This window comes from Megachile rotundata, chromosome 4 (assembly GCF_050947335.1).
Source record: "Megachile rotundata isolate GNS110a chromosome 4, iyMegRotu1, whole genome shotgun sequence".
Lineage (NCBI taxonomy): Eukaryota > Metazoa > Arthropoda > Insecta > Hymenoptera > Megachilidae > Megachile > Megachile rotundata.
In genome coordinates this window covers 14,703,125-14,726,658 of record NC_134986.1, presented here as the reverse complement: position 1 = coordinate 14,726,658, position 23,534 = coordinate 14,703,125, and the positions used below count along the sequence as shown (strand labels likewise).

The window sequence follows — 23,534 nt, the reverse complement described above, 5'->3', positions numbered from 1 at the left end:
GTTCTTTACAGGGAGCTTATACGCGGTGCTGAAATGTAAAGAGTGAAAATTATCGTAAATTTTAGAAAATTAATTTATTAAATGTAATCAAAGTTATATAATATTTTTATTATTATAAGTAATATTCTATGAGGTAATTATATCCATAGTCGCAACTATAGTCTTATTCGAATAACCAGTTATGTTCGAATTTTTCACGAATACATGGCTAAAGTTAACTACAACGACATAAAAACTTTTTTACTCAGACTTTTCTTTTTTCTTGTATAATAATCTCCAATATGGAGATGTATATTTTTATGTTTGAATCATAAGGCACTGGTTGAAACTTAATTACAAAACACAGAATTAAAGTACGCTATCATCCAGAGAGTTATTTATATTATTTCCATCTTCTCCAAGCATTTCCTGCAACACAGAAATTTCATTCAATTGTATGTGAATAATTTAAACATTATGTATTAAGGAATGCTTTTGAAAATACCTGCAAAACTTCGACTAGTGCTCTTGATTCGTCCAACATTTCTTTATATATACGTTTTTCTTCTTCCAATTTTTCAACGCGTTCAGTCAATTCTCTGTTGTCTTCTAAAGCATCTTCCAGAGCTATCCGCCGTCTTTCAGCTAATACTTCCCAATAGTTTTCGCTAGGTCCAGCTAATGATAGGAAATATGTTTTTATCTTCAATAATTATTTACAGATGTTTGTATTTTTATATATGGTAAAAGAATTTACCTTCAGAAGTTAGGTCTTCAACCTCGATTTTAATCTTTCCACCTCTTGCAGTCTGAACACCTTTATCCTTGAAGGTTATTTTCTTACGTTTTGTAGATTCATTTTTTGGTTTCTCAATTACTTCACTAGAACATAAGATTTAAATTGAATCATACATACAGAATATGAGTAAAATACAAAGCTTGGTTGCTTACTTACTTTTTATTTGATTCTTTCACCGGCAAAGCAGATCTGAGCATTCTCCCTCCACCAACCAAGTTTTCTTTGTCGGTGGCTGATGGCTGCAAAACGTGCAAAGACTTTCTGACCTTATCCTGTTTTGGTAAAACAAAAATATATGATCTAACTTGAAGCTTTAGCATGCATTGATAATGTCAAAAGCAAGATAGGTATATTAGGTAAAAGTATTAAATTATTATATGTAAAATGGAGTGAATTAATATTAAATCAATATACACTATGCAAACATTAAATTATGGAAAATTTTAAATACAATCATGAAATTACAAATAAAAAGAAAATTACAGTAGTTTAAATTTTTGGAGTCGTAACAATGTAGTATAACCGAGATGCAAATGATAATCCCTGTTATTCTTGTTATTTGAATGATGGCAAATGTAAAATTAATAAAAAAGCAAGCTATTTACTAACCTCAGAAGCTACAGTTTTGGCGGTAGAAGTCTTCGTACCACCTCCAGGTTTCATGGTAGCGGCCGTTAGAAACGTGAGTCGATGAAACCGTTTGGGAAAAGCCTACTCTCATTACAATCATGCAACGGATACTGATACGTACAATGTAATACTTTCCCGCGTTTTAATGCATCCCGGCGTCCAAAACATTCGTTTCATAAAAATAGGCATAAAATTGTGTACAGTTTCTATGAAAAATTTATTTAAATAAATAAGTATACAAATATAAAAGCTTTACTCTTATTAAAAAGTATAAAGAGATTAATTTTAATAAATATACTGACCAAAATTAAATTAGCCTATGCGTGCAACCTGTAGGTGAAAATAGTGGAATAACACCAAGTAGTTGGTAATATTGATTCAGGTGATAATGCATGTAATTCTTCATGGAAATAGTACCTTAACGTACAGCTGTCATACATTGTATTTGTTGGTTGTATAGCAATTTATATTTACATTCAAAACAAAGTTAAATACTGTACATTTTTTAATAAGTTGAAATTTAATTATAATAGATATTATAAATTATATCAATGGAGACAGTTCCTAAAGATTTACGTGGATTAAGAGCTTGTTTAGTATGCTCTTTGGTTAAGGTATACTTTCTACAAATCTGTCGGTATAATTTTATTATAAAATTATATATCTAATATTTTTTATATTATTTCAGACATTTGATCAATTTGAATTTGATGGTTGCGACAATTGTGATGAATTTTTACGCATGAAGAATAATAAAGACAATGTTTTTGATTGTACAAGTTCTAACTTTGATGGGTAAGTTATTTATGATATAAATAACATGAACTTGTATATATGTGTAATTACATTTGCTTGCGAACCATTCAATTTCTTTTAGTATGATTGCTGCAATGAGTCCTGAAGATAGTTGGGTTTGCAAGTGGCAAAGAATAAGTAAGTAACAAATGTACATCTATATACAACAACTTAAGATTAAGCAAGAGAAATATCGTTCTTTTATTCTTGTACACCTTTACAAAATTATAACAGTTACATTATTTCATAGTAAATCATAATATAAATTGTTATCTTTTATTCTACATTACTTTAAGATTTTCAATTTTACAATATTTCCCCAACTACCTATTAATAAATCAATTGTTTTTTAAAGTCTTTTGGCAGTGCAAATGACAATAATCTAAATCATGTTCTGCATTATATTCATAAATATATTGAAGGCAGCACTTTGTACAAATTTTAAAACCAATAGTTTGATACAAATAATGCAACTGATACAAAGTAATACAGTATGTACGCTTGTAATTTAATAAGATTGTGTTCAATTTTCTTAATATTAAGTATTATTATACATTTATACAGAATTTTTACTAGTAATGCATGACACTATGTATAATTATTAAGGAACATGCTCATGTGCGTACATAAGATTATATTTAAGATCTTTTTTTTAATTTCACGTATATTTTTGTATTAATTTTTACATATTGTTTTTCATTATTTTATCATTTTTCTTTTAAACTAAGACAATGTAATGGACAAAAGTTGCTAATTACAAGTATTCGTTATAACTGAGATTCGATTTTTTTTTCTTTCAGATCGATTCTGTAAAGGCGTATACGCAATATCGGTGTCAGGTCGATTACCAGCGGGTGTTATAAGAGAGATGAAAAGCAGAGGGATAGCGTATAGACCACGCGATACAAGTCAACGATAATTTTGAACTTGTAAGATCACTACCATATTCTATTGTTACCGTTAATAGAATAATATATTAATTTTTGTCTCATATTTGCACTAAGAATTTTATAAGATCTTCTCGAAAATATTAATTCAATTTGATTGATATGAACTTTTGTTTAGGTTTAAGAATTTGCTTGCATTCCTTCAACCTTTTTGACTATGTTTAAAATTTTCTGAGATTTCCCCGCGACTTCACTTTCTCCCTATTTCGAACGATTACATTATATCGTTATTCTTTTCTAACTTTTTTAATGTTTGTACAGATTTTTAAATGGACTAGTTTATAATATCTTGAAAACTTTTGAATTTAAAGCATATGTACAACTTGTGTGGAATCCATCATTCTCTCTTATCGTACACGTATTCCGTATTCGTATTACATTATGTATTAATTATTAAAAAAATGTTAACATTTGATTTTCTAATTGTTACTGAAATATAAAATTAGTCGGCTTTGCTTCCTACAAATCTTTGCGTAATAAGTTAATATGTGTACATAAAAGTTTATGAACATAAGTTTCTTTTTCGTTACGCAGATTAGTATCAAATGTGATTGTTACCTGGACATACGTTTGAATGAGAATAAAAAGACGGATGCCGCATCACCGGCAACTGACTGTTAACACAATTAAGCCATAGATTTGCACAAGTAACGTGATAATTATTTTCATTATAAACTACCCCGCCACTAGTAATAATCGTTAAACAAAGTGAACAACAAATGGCTTCTCCTTGATGTAAAGGCCAAGCTGGTAATTCCGTAACTATCTGAAATATAGTATACAAAAATATTTAAGAACATATTTATACATTTATATTAAGAATTAATAAACGTTTTTAAAATGTAACTGTAATGTATCTTACTGGTATGTTGGCGTAAAATGGTTCCATTTCTGCCCAAATTCGATCAATATCCATTAGCAATTCATCAAAACCTATTATATTGATGTCCATTTCTTTATACGAAAAATTAACACGTCTACAAACAGCCGCAACTTCAGCTAAATCTGAAAATGATAGTGCTGTATACTCTTACGATATTACGACAAATCCAGCTGAGATCTTGTAATATTACTAACTGCAAAGGAAATTATATCCTTGCGCCGAATTTAAAACTTCATTAAGTACAAGTTCTGAACTAATATTTGTAAATATATTTGCAGCTACTTGCAATAATAATACACAGCTTTCCATGTATTGTTTCCATTCCCAATATTCTGCCTACAAAATTAAATAGAACAAAACTTCTATATTACATGTATTATTATTCTTCTCATACTTTTTGTACAGTAATATGAAATAACCTGATGTGTGGTATCTACTATTAGCTCATCCTCTGCATTTGAAGGTAAGAAAGACTTAAGATCTAAACTAGGCACAGATCCTGATCGGGTTAATGCATTAGATGCACTATTCATGAATTCTATACTATTAATTGATATGGCATCTTCCTTCTGTAGAATTTTACCTTCAAATAAAATTACGATTGTTATATAAATTATGTAAAAGATAAATAAAATAAATAACATGATGTTATTTACCCATCTCTAATGATCGTTCTTCTACAGCATCTTCAAGTTTAAGATTGTCAAACGATTCAGAAATTTCTGGCATGAGATTGAAATCTGCAGTGTTTGCATTATTGTTATTAGATTTAAAGTCCAACTCTGTAAAAATATCGGCAAAACTGTTGGTATCTAAAGCATTTGTGGCAGGAGTTTCAGTAGCAGGCTGTTCCGCGGACACAAACTCTCCAAATTCATCGAGCGACTGATTATTACAACTTGCGTTTGGATCTGATTCCGTGGTTACAAATGTTTCCTGAACCAGTGCACGCAAGGCACTATATTTGTCTTCAACAAGTTGAAGACTCATAAGATCCTGTTGAGTAACTTCTGATGATCTTACTGCAGCCTAAGCATTATTTAATGACAAAAAGTAAATATATACAAGTGAAAACCCTTATAATTATAAGTATTACTAATGAGATAATTAAATATTACCTTTCCTATGCATTCTAGTTTGTTGGGTATATCTTTATCGTTACTTAAATATATAACTTCTGTATTTGTGTGATCTTTTACATGCTCACTATGGTCTTTGGGTGGATCATTGTTCCTTATCACTGTGTCCTTAAGTATTACTGTTTTGGACTGATTCTTTATCGTGCACTTTGGAAACAGTTCTGGTAAACATTCTAACTGTGGTTGATCTTTATTCTGAGATACTGTATTTAAAGATGATGGTGTAATACGTGTTTGAATAGTGCCATGAGCAGATTTAGTATTTATATTATTTTTCTTTGACTTTTCCATAGGTTTCTTAACACCTAAGTTATGATTTGCTAATCTGCTGCCAATAGCTGATCCTTGTTTCGTGTCCCATATTGGAATGTTAGGAGTATTTGGAATTGGAGCACTCTGAAACTCTGAAAAATCATCACACGGATCCGTTGTTGTTGAATACTTAGAATCTAACTGAGAGCAAGAAACTTGTTTTGTATCCTTCAATACACTGTTTGAATCCCATATTGCAGTAGAGGAGGCATAAGATCTATTATCAAAACATGAAACTTTTCCAGGTACACTGTTTATCATTTGCACATTTAAATCTGAAGATATGATTCCATGTTGATGCAATTTAACTCTGTTCTTTATTTCTGAAGAATATTTTCCATCTGAGTCTATAAAACCAACCTCAGTGGTGTCATTAAGATTTTGAAATTTAGTTGCAGAATTTAATTGAGTCATAGGCTGTAAGTTCATTAAACATTCAATGTTTAGGTATGGAGTTGGTGGAAATGGAAGTAAATGTAATATATCTAAACTATTAAATGTATACGAAGCCTGTGCTGCAGCAACAAGAGCAAGAACAATATATAATTCTTGCTCTGTAAGTTGCCCAGCGTATTTTTGATTTGCCAAATTCCATATGTGTCCAAGAACTTCCGTAGGAAGCTGACTAGTGAGCAATAAAGGAAAGACTTTATTCGTGTCAACAAGTAACTCGCTTTGCATTCCATTTGATCTAACTTTGTCTTCTCGTACTGCTTCCCATACCATTTTATAGATTGGTGGTAAAGTAGTGGAATTAGTCCACAGCCAAGTTGGCAATTGATTCAGTCTTTTATCCATATGAGTTTTGTTCATTGTTAATAAACTCCTTGGCTGAGTTTTTGCTATGACGAGCTTAAATTACGTAAACTCGTCGAGCAGAATAATTTCATCCTTTAATTTATTACCCTGGTACATACATCAAAATGATTACTATAAAAATTTCACTTATTCACCAAACAGTTTTAACATTCGCACATGTCACTTGCATTGTATTCCTCATTAGTGGTTCTCATTGTGCAAAATGGACGAAGAATAATGTGGTCTTTTGAGTATTCGATGTAATTGAGGTTGTTAATTCGAGAACAAATTTCAGAATTGCGTGGCACACAGCTTGACAATTCAGGTGTCACCGGATGACCACTGAATAACGTCTTATTATCGAAGGTTGAACCGCGACAAGTACGATGAAGTGTATTCAAATTTCGGGTTTAAGGTGCTTTCCAAAGGAAAAATGTTCAAAAATAATATATTTTCAATATTATATTTGTAACAAAATCATGTAAACAGAATATTTAACGTTACTTATTTTATAATATGTTTCAATTTTTATTCTTTATTTTATATCATTTTTAAAAACAAAAATATTTTATATTGGTTTGTACGTAGAACTGCCTTAATGCTTGATCATAGCCAATGTTTGTCACATTCATAACGCAAGAAAGTTTGTATATTGTATACGATAATCTGAAGCATTAATCTTTTCTTGAAGGATAATTTTATATATTATTAATAGTTGGTTAAAAGCATAACAAAAACGTAAGTGTTAAACACTCACTGATCTTTTATTGAAAACCAATAGTAATAGAAAAGAAGAATATATATTACAGTATGCGAATTAACCTCCAGTCTGCGTTTCTAATACTTCAATCCAAATTAAAGATTTATCATTTTAGGTGACTAAACTAAATACCAAACTATATCGAAGCCATTGTGACGATGTCTACAGACTTTTATATACGTTATTATGTTGGTCATAAAGGAAAATTTGGTCACGAATTTTTGGAATTCGAATTTAGACCAGACGGCAAATTACGATATGCAAATAATTCAAATTACAAAAACGATACAATGATTCGTAAGGAAGCCTATGTACATCAATGTGTGATGGAAGAACTGAAAAGAATCATTCAAGATTCTGAAATCATGCAGGAAGATGATTCTCTGTGGCCACAACCTGATCGAGTTGGACGACAGGAATTAGAAATTGTAATTGGAGATGAACACATATCGTTCACAACATCTAAAACTGGTTCTTTACTAGATGTTAATCAGTCACGTGATCCAGAAGGTCTACGATGCTTCTATTACCTTGTACAGGACCTTAAATGTTTAGTATTTTCTCTTATAGGACTTCATTTTAAAATTAAACCTATATAAATACATACAATTACTTTATAATCTATTTCAAACTTAAATAAATGTAATGTATTTGATTAAGGAAATATATGACCATTTTTAATTAATTTTGTATTTCTTTCTTACTTATCTGTAACACTAAACTTTTTTAAGATAAAAATATAAAAATACATAATAGAAGTTGAGACACAATCTGAATCACATTTCTCTATTGTATAGGTTTGTATGAGTTATGTGAAAACAATGTGTCTCTGATACACAGTATACTGTAATGGAAAAAAAAATATGTGTGACAGATAAGGGGTAGTTATAAAATCCATGAACATTCCCTAACCGTACGTCAGTATTCAATAAAGATCTGAGTTGTGAAAGAAAAGACTGTAATAAGAAATAAAAGGTATTTTGACATAAGTATAATATTATAGGTTATAATTCCCTAACCTCTGTATTAAAGATTTCAAAAATACTCTGAATACAGTTATATTTATATAGTTATGTTACATTTCTAATTATTGACATTAATTGTTTTTTCTTCTATACCGAATTTCAGTTTATATTTATTCTTAGAATTTTTTTTTAGTAAATCAAATAAAAATACAATGCTTTAAATTATCAAACAATATTAAATATTATACCATTGTTTGTTTCAGAAACAAAATGTCATTACAAAATGACGAGTCAACGAATAATAGGAAACCCACTGATCGGGTTGTTACAGATGCTGTACATTCCAGATTTCGAACAACAGAAGTACACTGTGATATTTGCAATATAAATATCAGTGGAAATTATGCTGCTATAAGCAAACATTTTAATCGTTCTCATCCTACTGAAGAATACTGCTGCTATTGTAAAGGCAAAGTATTTAGCTATGTAGTTGTATCATATGATGATTCTACTGAAATACCAAAACGAGTTGTTTATCACAAATGCACTGGATCTGAAAAATAATGTAAGTTAGCTCTTAAGTACAAATATTCAAGAAAAAGTACAAAAGAACTTTTTACATGTGGTGTATTTTTTTATAAAACTATTCTACATTAGTATGTGCAATATAAAACAGGACAAAGTATATAAGTATACAAATATGGGTAATAGATATAAATAGATCACAATTCACTTCACAGTACCATAGGAAGACATGATTTTTGTTAAGTGCTATACAAATAAGAATTATAAAGTTTGAGCTTACAAATATATTCAAATTTATTACAAGTATAAAGATACATGTGTATTTGTACACAATATAAAGTTACTCTTCTTACAAGTTACAGATTCACAGAATTTTTTAAATAACAGAGACAGTTTTGTAAAATATATAATAAAATATGAACATGTAGAAATTTTCTATTTGTAAATTGTACTTTGGTGTAGGCAATGTTAGTAGAAAGGAACACACAGTAAAAGTAATAATTAGATAAATATAATATAATGTAAATCATTAAGTATTAACATAATACCTTTTAAGTTAAAAAAAATAACAACATTTTCAATATAACTTATTTTATATTCTATACATTTTCTGTAAAATTTGCCAATAGTATTTATTACTATTTATGTTACATTAATATGTGCATCATGTATACATATATACATATTCCAGATTTTATAGAATTAAAAGTAATTTAGTGCTACATATAAAGCTATGAATTATTTGTGATTTTAATCAATTCTTATTCTTTAAAATACTTTGCAATAAATTTTATATAAATAGCTATTAATGATTAACAATGAAACTCTGTATGTGCGGTACAATAATAATAAATGTATAATTATTATTGCCAACTTTGCGTTATCACTCACTCGTAAATGTAAAGAAGTATAATAATACTGATAATATAATAAAAAGAATCAAACTGAAATGCGACCAAGACTGTAACCGAAGCGTGCAAATTTTTAATATATTTAAGAAACAGTTCGGTAAAATATTTTTCTAATATAAGTGAAATATTAGATTTCGTTATGACTGAAAATGTACTTTTGGAATGCTTCCTTACTCGTATGTTACGTTTAACGCCTATGAATATTTTCTAATATTTTGTGGAAAGCTTTTGAAGTAATCTTATCTAGATTATATAAGAAAAATACTTTGTGCACGACGCACGTAACAAGCTAGTTTCAGCTTAGTTCTCGTTAACATGTAAGAAATAAAAATATATTTTTTAAATAACATTTGAGCTTTTTGAAGCAAATTCTATATGTGCTGATCTACAGTGACATGTATACTTCTTGAAAGTATACACTTAGCTCTGCTCAATGAATATTAATTTTTTAAACTATTTTCTCTGACGACTTTACCTTGTTCATAGGAATAATTCTGCAAAAATAATTTTAATCTTGAGGGATAATCCGTCATTATACCGGTTGCTCCAAGATCAAAAGCTTTTTTAAATTCTTCCTCTTTATTTAAGACCCAAAAATAAACCTGCAGAACAATTGATATTGTAATACATTCTTAACATTAAAATTATTATAATTATTATTATGTAGATCTTACATGTATTCCACGAGCCTTTAAATGCTTGAATAAGCATGGTCTCATTAATAATATATTAACAGTACGTACAACCAGTTTTTCTAAAGGCAAAAATGTTGGATTCAGATTGCCTTTACGCCTGTAACAATATATTTATTTATTTTCTGTTTCTATTCAAATTTATTATAAGGTAAAATAATATAGTACCGTAAGTAAATAGAAGGTAGAAATATTTCTAAGTGAGTTTCTTTCAGTGGTACAAATGGCAATAAACCAGTATACAACAGAATAATTAATTGAGTTACACGCCGCATAGAAAATAATAAGTTTACATTTGGATTCTGCAAGAAAGATTATTGAAATCAATAAAAATTATCATGATTTAATGTATTGTCTCAATTATTTTAAAAGTAAATAGTAACCGTTTTGTAACATTTTTTTGTTATTTCATCATTAAAATTTCCCCATACTGTATATTCTTCTCGATTATATTTCTTAATTAAGTCAGACACCTTTGTTATAAGTTCATCATCGTTAACCTTAATATCAATATTAATTGGTATATTAGGAAATGCTTCAAACACTTCCTTCAATAAAGCAAATTGTCTGTCCTCTTCTCTCTTTGTGCCAATATATTCCGCATCTGTCAAGCTATAGCTTTTAAATCATATCATTTAACAACATGTGTGAATATAAAAGTATTTGACTACCTGGATCAAAGTCAATAGGAAGACATGGTTTCAACAGAGGTAGGTCTTTGTAATTCACTTCTGAAATATTTTTGTTTGTACCCGTACTACGTAATAAATTATGATCATGACATACAACAACTTCTCCATCCTTTGTCAGATGACAATCTAATTCCAACATTTCTGTACCAAGTGCCACGGCTCTAAAATATAATAAACAGTAAATTAGTTATAAACACAATAAAAAATCATTTTCGTTTTTGAGAAAACAAGTTAGATCTTTGACTAACCGTTTGAAAGCGAACATTGTATTTTCATACCCCTCTCCTGCTCCTAAAAAAAATTTAAAACGTATAATCAAACGTCTTATATGCGTACATTGGTATGTGATATTTATAATTGTCAAAAATGACTGACAAATGAAAAAAACATACCGCCTCTGTGACTAATATGCTGACACATAAATTTTAATTTCTTTTTCTTGTGTAATAACGTTGGATACTTAAAAAGTATCATTGATGTTAACATGTAACTTCCTATTATCGTATATAACAACATCTTACATTCCTTTCTCATTTCTTATTTGTACAATATATCGAGTCATATCGCTATCCTTTACAACGATTTTGATTAATGTACAAATAAACGTTCTGAATAATCGGATACATGAAAATGGAAAACAGGAATTTTACACGAACAATACGAGCTCATAGTACATTATTTTATATCTGACATAAACTATGAATAATATGAATACGAAATCCTTTGGGTAAAATCGTATGAAAAGGTGCTATATATTCTAGTTATACAATTCCTTGCAGAGACATAGTTATAGTTTACTGGACCCGAGGCAAAAATTAATATTTCTTCTGAGCAGTAGGTGTTCTTAAAAAAAATGATAATGTAGGGAAAGGAAACTACGCTATTTGTTGATTTTTAATGATAAATTTTTAAATATACAATAAAATAGAAAATTTGGCGGGACCTGAGACTGGTGCCCCCTTTATTCGACATTAACGACAATACTGTTCTTCAGGAAAGCATGCATTTAGATTTTAAACGCACCTTAATAAATACAAATCTTTCATCGTTTCATATTCTATTATTTAAAAAGTTCGAAGATTTGTATGCGATCAATTGTTCAGTATATGAAGTTACATTTCTTTGCATATATTATAAAATTTTGCGTATGGAATATCTGTATTCTTAATTTCTTAAAAACGAAATTGCAGTTTATAACAAAATAAAATCGAACATAATCCATATCTTAAAACATGTAATTGATTAAAAAACATGTTTCGTTAAGAAATTTGTATCGTTTATTTGAATTTTTAATTAATTACAGTTCATAAACGCATATCATTTGAATATCACAGATTTTTAGCAAACTTTGTATCAACAATTCGTAAAAGTTGAAAGGCGATAGGTGGCCGTAAAAGTGATTACGTAAAATAATTAAAATTTCAGACATTGGTATTTCGAATAGCAGGTAAATTAGTAATTATATTAACCTGTTGGACATCTATCTCTCTTTGTAATTCAGAGCTTTTCTGAATGCACCTGTCAAACAAGTTTAAAAGCTACCTTGACAAAAATGTATTTTCGCCAGCGTCTCTCATTCGTTTAACGAGATGTCGGATTCGAATTCACCGAAAACGGATGCAAGCAGTTCAAGCCTTTCAGGAAATTTACGGCAATTTCGATTTCAGAAGAAACAACTGAAACCGTTGAATATGTGTAAGACTCTTTTTATTTTAGAGTTTCAATTTACAGGTCGATACAACCGGTGTCCATTTTTTATTATATTATGAAGAATATTTTCTTATATCATTATTATCGTTTGTTTTTTTTTTATAAAAGCTTTTGATCAATCTTATTTCTATTTAATTACATATTAACTAAGGAAGAGTATGTTCATTTTCTTTCATCTTAGAATAATAATGTTGCTAATGGTTAGTTTATCATGTAATTAGAAATAACTGATTATGAATTAATTATGTTTTTAAGCGGATGATGATAGTAACTCAATGAAGCCTGAGATACAATTTCGACGTAAGCCAGTAAATGTTATTGAAGACAGCGATAGCGATTCTGATAGGACCTCTAAAAATAAAAGCCCTGTAGATTACAAGGACAAGGTATGATGCTATTGAATATATTACATATTCCATTCTAAATCTTTTTCCGTATTAACAGGAAGCAGATAATAATACAAATTGTAACAGTGATGAAGGTGAAGAAGATTCTAGGAATGCCAGAAAGAGAACTTATAAAGGATCTTCTAAAACCAGTAAGAAAAAAAGAAGAAAATTAAATAGAGCAGAGGATGTGGATAACGATTCAGATGAAGCATGTTTTAAGGATAAAGTATTTGATAGGTATGTGCCCAATAATTTCATAAATGTCAGATATTTTAATTTCCATTTTGCAATATTAACAGTGATGAAGATTCAGATATGGAAATATCTAATGAACTTACTGGTGATAAGAAAGCAGTTTTAGAATTTATGCAAACTGCTCATCCAACAGAATTACTTTTAATGTCTCAATGTTCTCAAAAGAAAACAAATGCTATCATAGAAGCAAGACCATTTGAAAATTGGAGAGATTTAGTTCAAAAGTTCCAAAATAATAAATATTTGGATACAGAACTGTTGAATTCAGCTCAGGTAAATAACAGAAACTGCAGATCTTCAAATGTTTTTTGAACAATTTCAAATAACAAATGAACTCTTGAATTTCATTTCTTATGAAATAGGAATTATTGGCTACCAGACATGCAGTAGAAACCCTCATGAAAAAATGTCTTCGGTTATCTACAAATATTGAAAGGGCTGTAGCTGCAGGAGCATCAGCTATCAAAAGTCAACCAAAAGCATTATCACCAAATTTAAAGCTAGCTTCATATCAAATGGTCGGTTTAAACTGGCTTGCTGTGATGCATGCTCAACACGTTAATGGTATTCTTGCTGATGAAATGGGTTTAGGAAAAACAGTTCAGGTAATAGCTTTTCTAACATATTTGAAAGAGGCTGGCCTTAAAGATGAAAAAGATGGACCACATTTAATTGTTGTTCCTAGTTCAACAATGGGTAAGCAGATATTTGTAGATTTCCTTATTTTCGATTGTTTCCAATTGTGATTCCCCTTGAATTTACATAGAAAACTGGAACAACGAGTTGGAAAGGTGGTCACCTGGCCTGAAGGTTGTAAAATATTGTGGTACTCAGGAAGAACGAAAAGAAATGAGATTAGGTTGGCGAAATGGTGATTTAGATGATGTAGATGTCTTGTTAACTACGTATAGTTTAATTAGTAGTACTCCCGAGGAACGGAGGTTGTTTCGTGTTATGCCTATTTATTACGTTGTTTTTGACGAAGCTCACATGTTGAAGAATATGAGTACAATTAGATATGAAAACCTCGTTAGAATTAATGTACGTATTTATTTTATTATATACATTTTCCTAAATAAATAGTAAGACGCGATTACGATTACAGGCGAAACATCGAATTCTGTTAACGGGTACTCCTCTACAAAATAATCTGTTGGAACTGATGTCGCTGCTAATATTCGTAATGCCCTCGTTGTTTGCTGGCAAACAAGCTGACTTAAAAAGTTTATTTTCAAAAAATCCCGTAAGTATAAAATCTTTTAACGACAGTCGTGAAAACAAGCGATGTAACTTTTATATTTTTTTTTTTTTTCAGAAAATTCCAGTTAAAAAAGACGGTGAACCGCCATTATTTGAACAAGAACAAGTTAAAAACGCGAAGCAAATTATGAGACCATTTGTACTCCGTCGATTGAAATCGGAAGTCCTTCAAGACTTACCTACAAAAACTGAAAACGTGATAAAGTGTCCACTGACAGAGAAGCAACAAAAACTGTATACAGATTTAATTGCTAAGTTTTCAGCGGAAGCGGATCAGAGCACAGTAGTTAATGGCATTGGAATGATGATGCAGTTAAGAAAGTTGGCTAACCATCCACTTTTGGTGCGAGATTATTACAATGACTCCAAGTTAAGAGTAAATTTGCAATTTCATTATTTATTAAAACAGTTTTATTAGTTTTATCAGCTGTATCACTTACATCATTTTTTGTCAGATAATCTCAAGTAGATTAGCAAAGGAACATACGTACAAACAAAAGAATCCTGATTATGTATTCGAGGATTTACAATGGCTGTCCGATTATCAAATAAGTCAGTTAACAAGAACGTACAAAAGTTTAGCTGGATTAGGGTTACCGCAAGAACTCATTCCTGGAGCTGGAAAGTTAAAGATATTGGACGAAATGTTACCAAAGTTAAAAGCAGAAGGGCACCGGGTGTTGATATTTAGCCAATTTACAATGGTGTTAGATATATTAGAGGAATATCTAACTATTAGGGGACAAAAATATTTAAGGTTTGTTCTATATTTTATTATTTAGTTCTTCAACGCCAAGTAATATCAATGTTACTAATTTCTGAATTGAATACCTGGGCAATAGAATGGACGGAAGTACTCCAGTATCAGATAGACAAGATTTAATTAATCAGTATACGGAAGATGAGAGTATAAACGTATTTTTGTTATCTACAAAAGCTGGAGGTTTGGGGATCAATTTAACAGTTGCAGATACCGTTATAATACACGATATCGATTTTAATCCGTACAATGACAAACAAGCAGAAGATCGCTGCCACAGAGTAGGCCAAAAAAGGTACATTATTAATTTTCACTTGACTGCTTTTAATTTTTTGGAGATCATGTAAAGACAGACTTTGTATTGACATTAAATATAATCCATTGTAAGGATACAACTTTAATTGTATCTACATTTATTTCTGTTTTTTTTCTCTCTAAATTTATGATTTATGATTGTATTTTCAGGCCCGTCACGATAACGAGATTATTAAGTGAGGGTACTATAGAAGAAGGCATGTATGAAATAGCCCAAGAAAAATTGCATCTTGAACAGCAGATTACAGAGGAAGGAGGTAAGTATCATAAAGTTGTTTGTATTTCATTTAATTGCAATAATAAAATTTGTTTGCAGAAAACGAGAGTGCAGATAAAAAAACCGTATTGAAATTACTTAAGATGACTTTGGGATTGGATCATAACAGATCTTTATCTCTGTCTCCAGTAAAGAACGCAAGAACGAGTAACGGATTATTAACGGAAAGCGAAGAAAACTGTAACATAGAATTTTAAAATTAATATTTTACTTAAACGTATTTTGTACTAGTGCAAAGATTTGCATCGTTTTGATATATATATATATATATTCTTAAACTTTGTGATAAAGTGCCGTTGCAGTTGTACAAAACATTCAACATTAGTGTTGGCATTGCATTTTGCAGCTTTTTAGTTTACAAATTTTTAGCGAAACAAATTTCTGTATACAATTTTGAACGATTTATGAAACTGTATTAACACGTTACATTTTATACCTCACTTATTTGCATAATTTTTCTATTTATATACATAGGCGTATTCATAATTTTTGTAATATTTTTTCTTCGTTTAATGTCTGTGTTACAATTTTGTCATGTACCTTTCTTATAAATTTTAAAAACGTTGTAAAGACTGCACATCACTTGCTACCGATATTGAACAAAAATGAATGCCGAAATCTAAATGAATAATTGTACGCGAAACTGATTCTTTCATATTATTTAACACACATTCCTGAATCGAATTGTACAAAAATACTAAAGATATTTCGCAAAAGAGTTAATTTATTATTACACCATACGTATATTTGTACTCAATTAAATTCTGACCATCAAAATAAACATGATAATTTAACTAATTCGCTAACGGTTAAATATAATAAATTAGATATTGTTAACAGTAATAAAATCAAGTATTTGAAAATAAATTATGAATTTGTATTGCGTCTTCTGTATTTATTTCACTATGCAACAATTAGTAACAGTCGGATATTTCCAAGATAAATTTGTAGTTAAGTTGAAACGATTTTGTCACTTTTGAAAAGACCGCCAAAAATAGCGCCATCTCTCCGGCGAACAGGGTGAACTACACGGTTTTCAAACTGTACTTTCATTAGTTCCGCGCACTGCCGTTAGGGGGCGCCTTATGTGCGCCACCTGGTGGTAGAAGTAAGAACTAATTAAAGTAGTGTTTCAAAAGTGCGTAGTTCACCCTGTTCGCCGAAGAGATGGCGCCACGGTATTCCAAATTTTTCCCCTAGCTGGTATGTTATTGTCAGAGCACAGCTCTTTAGTTCTACATGTACCCGATAAATGGAGCCAAAAATACTGTTTTCTAAGCGCGTATTTATACTAATTTAAAAGGCATATATATGAAAAAAAGGATTACGTAACATTTTCGACTCATTGCATTCATTCCTTTTCACTGATGTCATAGACTACCATGTAATTCTACAAATTAATTAATTCCAGCTTTTCGATCAGGAATGTCAATAGCAAGATGGGAGAAGCAGTTCGATTATAAAGGACAGGTAACGTATGTATACTTGAAGATACATAACTATAGTGAGTCAAAATGAATACACCAATAAACTATGCAACAAATTTGTCGCACCTCTAAAAATAACAAAACGGCAGATATATTTAGCTTCTGAATTTAATAATATGTGAAGGTATAAAGTTGACGAAAGAGAAGAAAGTCGAAAAGGAAAAACTTGTATCTAAGAAAGTAATTTGAGTCATTATACCAGTTACATTGTTGGAAAATTTCCAGTTGCAGTACGTATGCAATATATTTATTACTAATATGCGAACGAATTCTAGGAATCGAGTGGGAGGCGAAATGCGATTGTAGGATGGAAAGGTAAAGGATAAGTGCGTAGAACGGGACAATTGCAGGAAAATGTCGAGAGGAAGGAAATGAAGGAATGCGGGAGATTAAAGCAGAAAAAATCACGTAACTACACGCATTTTCAAATACCAAAAATTGTAATGTCAAAATTGATTCGCAAAAACGTAAATTTGTATTTTTCGAACAATACGATGTAATGTCAATGCAGAAGATAAAAGGTGCAGGAAAAATAATTTTATCGTTACGTTGATAATTTTGGAAGCAAATTTTGCTTTCGCAGTTGTTTCAAATTTTTATCAGATAGGCGAACGATCTTTTGTTGTGTTCCTGTCTTACGGAATTCTTCGCATTTTTCTCACTTACCTGCAAAATGCTTGCAGATAATGCGATTATTGAAAAGCAAAGATTTATTACTCTATCGTCAAAAAGGCGGGAAATCAAAAAATATAATTACGTGTATTCTGCAACCTTCGACAAGCAACTTCCCGGATTTAACAACTTTTATACTCATCTTTTATTATCTTGCGTTCATTGATGTAATAATCACGGATAATTGTTTGTCATTAGACTTACAAATGATGCGTAATAAAATCTGTACTTCCCAAAATGTGGACTCGTTTGATTTATTTACCGACCGGATTCTTTCTAATGATTAATGGGAATTATAAAAGTGAATATCGATGTTTATTTTATCGCGTGATAGTAGAATTTTTATTAAACTTATGCTGTTACAATATGATGTAGCGATATAATGACATCGATTGCGTATTTCCTTAATATTCACGATGTGGGGATCGAGATACGCATCTCGATAGACTGGTACTTTAGAAATTAGATATGTCGGAAACTTACAGTCGAAAGTTCGAAAATTCGATTTTTATTTCGATAAGGTTAGAAATGAGGACATATTGAAATTGCAGATTACGATTTTGACGTATTTAAGCTTTACGAGAACGATATATGAAAAATCACAAGATCGAAACTTGCAAACACGATATATCGAAAGTTTAGAAGTTCGGTAGTTTGCAACTTTGATAAAGTTGGAAAAATTTTTATACCACAAATCACAGTAGATCGAAAGTTTAGACATTTGACAGTTTACGAACTATCTAACCTAACTATAAGGTTAGAAATTTAAATTGGGAATTAAAGGTTAGAATATTGAAATGGCTTGCTTGCTTAAATCTGTCAATGTAACAATTAGAATGCACTATCTCGATAAATCGAAAGTTCGTAATAACGTCACATCGCAATTTTCAAAATCGATAACTTGCAAATGAGGGAATCTCGAAGACAGCGATTAGAATCTTGATAGATCGAAGATGAAGCTCTACGTCATCGTGACGTACATAATCGGTGAGTGGAACGTAAATTCCGTAAAAATAAAAATTGGCGGCAAAGATTCATGTATCTCGTTCGATTGGAAAAAACGATAGAAATTGCGAAAGGTAATGTGTTTCTAAGGTGAACCGGCTTATCTCACTTAGATAGCAATGTGGAATAAGCTTTGTATGGTAGTCGAGTCGCATTGTCGCGTCCGAATCACGCCGTGAGTGACCGGTAAACGAAATGGCAAGGAGTATACGGTGTGCCGTGTGCGTGCTATGAAGCTATATAAATAATACTTGGCGCGAACCCTGATCAGTTGAGTTGCGGCGGTCGTACCTGTCGCAGCACAATATAATGTCTGAAGTATCATAACAAAACTGAAACCGGTTGTCCTTTTTTGCTCTTTCGATACTTTTCGTTCTCAATTTACCTTAACCTTGCTCCGTGCTTGCGTCGTGACTGTATATTTTTTTTCTTTTTTATTTTCTTTTATCCTTTTGACACCGTAGCCAGGTGAATTTGTGTATACAGAAGTGATCCGTCAGGATGTCACACGATAATTTAGGATTTACTTCGAGCACGGTGAGTGACATTCCACTATTTCTTTTATTCCTATTTTGCACTCGGTATTTTCACTTGTTTTTATTTCTATTTCAACGTATTATTTCATGTTCGTTGAAATTGTATTAATTCTGAAAACAACTTTTTCTTCATTCGCTTTATGATATACGCAGCGATTACAGTTATACTACTATTCTATTATTTGACTATTTCGCTGTGTCACTATACTGTTATTCTATTTAAACGAACGAGCTTAAGTATTGGCTCGCAGTTATAACTTGAATTACATTTGAATTTATAGAGGAAAAATTTGGCCGAATGTTTCATTCCAATTAATTATTCTGAACTTCTTATTTTCGCGCGAATTTTCAAGTATTCATTTGTTAATCGAGAAATATGTCTAAGGTAAACTTAAATATTTGCCTTTCCTTTTATCGACACGTTGTGGGAAAATGTACCGAACTGTTTTGCACGTGTAAAAATACAGTTTATGAATTATAAATATTGTTATTTGTCTTCCAGATAGACAACCGCATAAAAAAGAAACTCGTTCGTAAATTATAGATTATCTTATTGATATGTCACAAACGTGCATTTTTTATAAAATACGAAAGACAGTTACAGTCACGGAATCGAGTTTAGAACGTATCGCAATTTATATCTCGCAACAATCGAATCTCGCGTATTCAAGTAGAACGGTCAATCAATCGATCAGGATGCAAGTATCGAATCGATCGATATGACGTCACTGCAGTTTATGGCGGACATGATCGTATTTTTGGTTATATTTGCGACGCGCGTACTTCGTGATTTTCCCGCGAATAACCAGTACATCGTTCGATGAATATCGCGGAGAAAGGAATATCCAGGCTTCGATGAAAAAATTGACTGCGTCGAAGGACAATATTGGCCGGAACTGCGTGCCAACGATATTAATTATAGCGGTGGCAGGTTCATGATCGAAATCAGGCTTTTTAGTCATATACGATTTCAGTTATGATTATTCGACACAGTCGTTTTTGCGAGATTTACGTCATTAGAACGTGAAATTCGATGGAGAAAAAAAGTGCCCCGTTTCTGTCGAACGGTCAGTGAAACTGCGTGTCCCTGTGCAACTCTCGTTCTGTAACCTTTTTTTGCCAGGTGCCAGTTCTCTTTTCGTGGTTAATTTGTTAGATTCGAAGTTCGCGATCGAGAGAAATTAAGCAATTTCTATTTAGTTTCACTATGTTTTCGACGCAATTCGTTCTCAATGACAATTGGTACTGTTATAACCTTTATTGTATAGGTTACTTTCACCCGGTTGCTCAGTTTGTTGATTTTCTTGGTTTCGTACCTGTTGCTGTTAGTCATACTCCAGAGCCTTGTCGTTTACAATAATTGTAGATCCAATGAAAATTCGTAAATATTGTAAACGGATCAAACGGGGCCGTTCAAATGACAGGTTATTGCGTGCACTGAAGCGTGAATCGAGATTAGTTCATATTAAGAATCGATATTATTAATGTCGCTACTTGAAGAATTCGCAGCTGAGGACAAGAGTTTCCAGAGATTGGTAACGATATGTTGACAATTCAAAAATTCGATAATTTATGAGAATTTAAAAAGAATTAAAAGCTTGTAAATTTCATAGATCAAGATTTCGGGATATCGAGACTCCTCAATTACGATATATCGAAAGATATTCAGTTTGGTATCTTAAAAGTTGAAATATGTGAGAATTAGTGATTAGGATCTTGACATATCGATACTTTGCGATATACGTATCGAGAATTTCATAAGCTTATCAATTTTGAAATTGCGGATTATGATTTCGAACGATCGGAACTTCGCAATTACGATATATCGAAACTTCAAAAATTCGATAACTGAATTAGAAGATGTCAAAGTGGCGATTAAAATCTCGATGGATCGAATCGTAATGGAAGCTGCCTACGGCGTTACGTGTTGTAGAATGTTAGAAATATAAATAAAATTGCAAATTAAAAAAGTACATTTGTAAAGTGAAAGTTCCACGAAAATGTAAATCTTAAGTAGTCTGCGAATATTGTATTATTCTAAGGAAGAACGGAATTTTAATTACGGACTGATATCCAGTACAAAGCAAACGGTGGCTGACGTTGTTTTCGTTCAGACGGTTCGACACTTCACATCAGACATAAGGAAAAGTGGTTTTCGTTCTTGTATATACCTTGACATCGACAGCGTATCTCATAAAAAATTATTACCCTCAATAACAATGCTAGCTACGATATCAAATGTTTGTTACACTGATTAATCAGTTCGTTGTTTGTATCCCGCGTATCATCTTGTTTTCGTAGATTATATTTTCTGATAATGAACAGATCTGTTTAATCACGAAATTCTTTTAGGGCGCTTTTTCCATCAAATTATTTCATTAGAAGGAACAGTGATTTCTGTCTTCAATAAAAGAATTAACAAAATTAGAAATTCTAAAGTGTTAAATGGTAAAGTTAAATATAATTTTATTTATAGTTATCGTGTCTTACTAGGAATTTTTTCTAGTTAATCAGTTAGATTGCTGTTAATAAATATTGTCGATATTTCCAGCGACTTCGAGCAAGATCGTTTCAGGGGAAAAAAATTGTACACGTACAATAGAGTATACTAGAGAGTCGTCCCTGAAGAATCGTCTAGAAACGTGACGTCACAACTATTTCTAGCATCACATAACATTAAGAATTAAAGTAGAATTAATCTTTACAGAATTAAGTATAAAAATTCTTATTAAATTAAATAGAAAACTCTCATTAAACGAAGTGAAGAAAACCCTATAAAATTAAATGAAATTCCTCCAGTAAATTACACGAAAGTCCCTAGCCACTTAGTACCATGTAAAATTCGCCTAAATGATTATTGTCAGTTTAAGATACGGATCTTAAGTGCTCCATGCAGCACGTTACGTGTCAACTAAATCTTAATTATCGCATATCGCGCACGGTTGTCCTAATTAATCTTTCGGTAAACAAATTATATGATAATCCATACTACTTGAAAATAATCTCTCCTAAGAAAGTAATTTTCCAATTGTCCATTTAGTGTGCGATTTCGTGGGTAACTTAAGTCCAATCAAAACGATTATTAACGTTATTTACAATCTACAAAAGCTAAGTGATGTAACTACTTTACTTTCTTATTTCTTATCTGTTCTTATGATGTTCGAAGCCGGTCCATTTTGAACAGTGAAATATTGACATAGTTGTATCTAGATATGCGTCTACATCGAATTCAAGTGCAGATAGCGTTAATGGCGGAATATTTCGGTTAAATGAAATTTCATAAATTATATTATAGTAGCTATTTCATAAATTATATTTTTAACATAAATTATATTATGTTAAATCACTCTTGCGTATTAAAATGTATAGAATATGTTAGATTAATTATCTCCATAGTTTTCAATGCGTGATGCAATTGTTTATAGTGCTTGTTCGATTATCATTGTTTGTCTGATGTTGCCCGTAATATCTGTAAACGATAATTCGTTTCATAACTGATAACGATTTTGAGATCATTGAACAGTGAAATATTCCATTGATAGTTGATCGCACAGAGATTGTCGCGTTTGGAATCGTCCTTTACATTCCCGGCCGATAGATAATCGTCTCTCTTCGTGGAAATAAGAAGCTACTATACCCGTCTCACTCTTTCTACTGATAACCACGAAATTTATGAGATCGATCTAGGCACGTGTGTTTGCGGATATTAAAATTCTAATTACATTACGGCCATACCTTTTTCTTTATTAAGATTTGCTCATCATTAGGGCGTTAGTGCTGGAATTCGACAAAATTAATAAATTAGTCGGTAGCGTATCGCTGCATTAAGTAGGATATTAGGTTGCGTATCAGGTATCATGAGTAAGTAGAGTACCACGTAGTGCATTAAGCATCGCATTAGACACGGTGAGTAGGTAGCATACTAAATAACATAATAATGTAGTAAGATAGTGCATCGGATAACACATCCGATAGTTCGATGTTGTACCTAGGTACCTCACTAATTATACATTAGGTAACACACTAACGTGTACTAAATAC

General features: G+C 31.1%; 7 protein-coding genes and 1 long non-coding RNA gene across 12 annotated transcripts in view; 5 read left to right on the top strand and 3 right to left on the bottom strand.

Moving 5' to 3' along the window:
- Positions 1 to 59: 59 nt before the first annotated feature.
- Positions 60 to 1,621, bottom strand: geminin (geminin DNA replication inhibitor). 2 transcript variants are annotated; one of them, XM_012291936.2, is made up of 5 exons: positions 1,388 to 1,621; positions 935 to 1,017; positions 737 to 861; positions 485 to 657; positions 60 to 408 (listed from the first exon to the last, which is right to left on the bottom strand). In XM_012291936.2, the coding sequence occupies exons 1-5, from the start codon at positions 1,439 to 1,441 to the stop codon at positions 349 to 351; spliced, it is 495 nt and encodes a 164-aa protein (XP_012147326.2). In that variant the 5' UTR covers positions 1,442 to 1,621; the 3' UTR covers positions 60 to 348. The 2 variants fall into 2 exon arrangements, with proteins under 2 accessions (XP_012147326.2, XP_003706127.2); XM_003706079.3 differs by having other exon boundaries at positions 935 to 1,050; positions 1,388 to 1,618.
- A 199-nt stretch (positions 1,622 to 1,820) lies between these two features.
- spt4 (Transcription elongation factor subunit spt4) lies at positions 1,821 to 3,996 on the top strand. The gene is made up of 5 exons (XM_003706080.3): positions 1,821 to 2,022; positions 2,097 to 2,203; positions 2,286 to 2,341; positions 3,004 to 3,132; positions 3,685 to 3,996. The coding sequence occupies exons 1-4, from the start codon at positions 1,960 to 1,962 to the stop codon at positions 3,120 to 3,122; spliced, it is 345 nt and encodes a 114-aa protein (XP_003706128.1). The 5' UTR covers positions 1,821 to 1,959; the 3' UTR covers positions 3,123 to 3,132; positions 3,685 to 3,996.
- On the bottom strand, positions 2,381 to 6,719 carry LOC100878902 (uncharacterized). 2 transcript variants are annotated; one of them, XM_012291934.2, is made up of 7 exons: positions 6,471 to 6,719; positions 5,152 to 6,390; positions 4,690 to 5,062; positions 4,453 to 4,616; positions 4,228 to 4,369; positions 4,013 to 4,155; positions 2,381 to 3,916 (listed from the first exon to the last, which is right to left on the bottom strand). In XM_012291934.2, exons 2-7 carry the CDS (start codon positions 6,295 to 6,297, stop codon positions 3,692 to 3,694), a joined length of 2,193 nt encoding a protein of 730 aa, XP_012147324.1. In that variant the 5' UTR covers positions 6,298 to 6,390; positions 6,471 to 6,719; the 3' UTR covers positions 2,381 to 3,691. The 2 variants fall into 2 exon arrangements, with proteins under 2 accessions (XP_012147324.1, XP_003706129.1); XM_003706081.3 differs by having other exon boundaries at positions 5,152 to 6,719.
- A 144-nt stretch (positions 6,720 to 6,863) lies between these two features.
- mago (mago, exon junction complex subunit) lies at positions 6,864 to 7,727 on the top strand. Its single transcript, XM_003706082.3, has 2 exons — positions 6,864 to 7,020; positions 7,158 to 7,727. Exon 2 carries the CDS (start codon positions 7,201 to 7,203, stop codon positions 7,639 to 7,641), a length of 441 nt encoding a protein of 146 aa, XP_003706130.1. The 5' UTR covers positions 6,864 to 7,020; positions 7,158 to 7,200; the 3' UTR covers positions 7,642 to 7,727.
- Positions 7,728 to 9,731: 2,004 nt separating this feature from the next.
- On the bottom strand, positions 9,732 to 11,547 carry LOC100880949 (lysophospholipase D GDPD1). The gene is made up of 7 exons (XM_003706099.3): positions 11,220 to 11,547; positions 11,076 to 11,118; positions 10,807 to 10,988; positions 10,519 to 10,739; positions 10,304 to 10,437; positions 10,118 to 10,235; positions 9,732 to 10,045 (listed from the first exon to the last, which is right to left on the bottom strand). Exons 1-7 carry the CDS (start codon positions 11,359 to 11,361, stop codon positions 9,884 to 9,886), a joined length of 1,002 nt encoding a protein of 333 aa, XP_003706147.1. The 5' UTR covers positions 11,362 to 11,547; the 3' UTR covers positions 9,732 to 9,883.
- Positions 11,548 to 12,039: 492 nt separating this feature from the next.
- Positions 12,040 to 16,673, top strand: Etl1 (SWI/SNF-related, matrix-associated actin-dependent regulator of chromatin, subfamily a, containing DEAD/H box 1). 2 transcript variants are annotated; one of them, XM_003706083.3, is made up of 13 exons: positions 12,040 to 12,274; positions 12,395 to 12,522; positions 12,793 to 12,923; positions 12,982 to 13,163; positions 13,226 to 13,454; positions 13,544 to 13,877; positions 13,948 to 14,222; positions 14,287 to 14,424; positions 14,497 to 14,817; positions 14,897 to 15,198; positions 15,284 to 15,496; positions 15,667 to 15,773; positions 15,833 to 16,673. In XM_003706083.3, the coding sequence occupies exons 2-13, from the start codon at positions 12,417 to 12,419 to the stop codon at positions 15,988 to 15,990; spliced, it is 2,496 nt and encodes an 831-aa protein (XP_003706131.1). In that variant the 5' UTR covers positions 12,040 to 12,274; positions 12,395 to 12,416; the 3' UTR covers positions 15,991 to 16,673. The 2 variants fall into 2 exon arrangements, with proteins under 2 accessions (XP_003706131.1, XP_076386419.1); XM_076530304.1 differs by lacking the exons at positions 12,040 to 12,274; positions 12,395 to 12,522 and adding an exon at positions 12,572 to 12,693.
- Positions 16,674 to 16,881: 208 nt separating this feature from the next.
- Positions 16,882 to 18,190, top strand: LOC143264225 (uncharacterized). The gene is made up of 2 exons (XR_013037775.1): positions 16,882 to 17,263; positions 17,556 to 18,190. It is a non-coding gene; the product is annotated as an uncharacterized LOC143264225 (long non-coding RNA).
- Positions 18,191 to 19,208: 1,018 nt separating this feature from the next.
- LOC100879240 (proton-coupled amino acid transporter-like protein acs) overlaps positions 19,209 to 23,534 on the top strand; it is a 30,509-nt gene continuing 26,183 nt past the window's right edge. The window contains exon 1 of one of the 2 annotated variants that reach the window (XM_003706084.3): positions 19,209 to 19,494. In XM_003706084.3, coding sequence (XP_003706132.2) covers positions 19,459 to 19,494 — 36 coding nt within the window. In that variant the 5' untranslated portion in view covers positions 19,209 to 19,458. Of the gene's footprint in view, positions 19,495 to 20,872; positions 21,029 to 23,534 lie in introns of those variants that run through there. The other variant, XM_012291950.2, reaches the window with a different exon arrangement.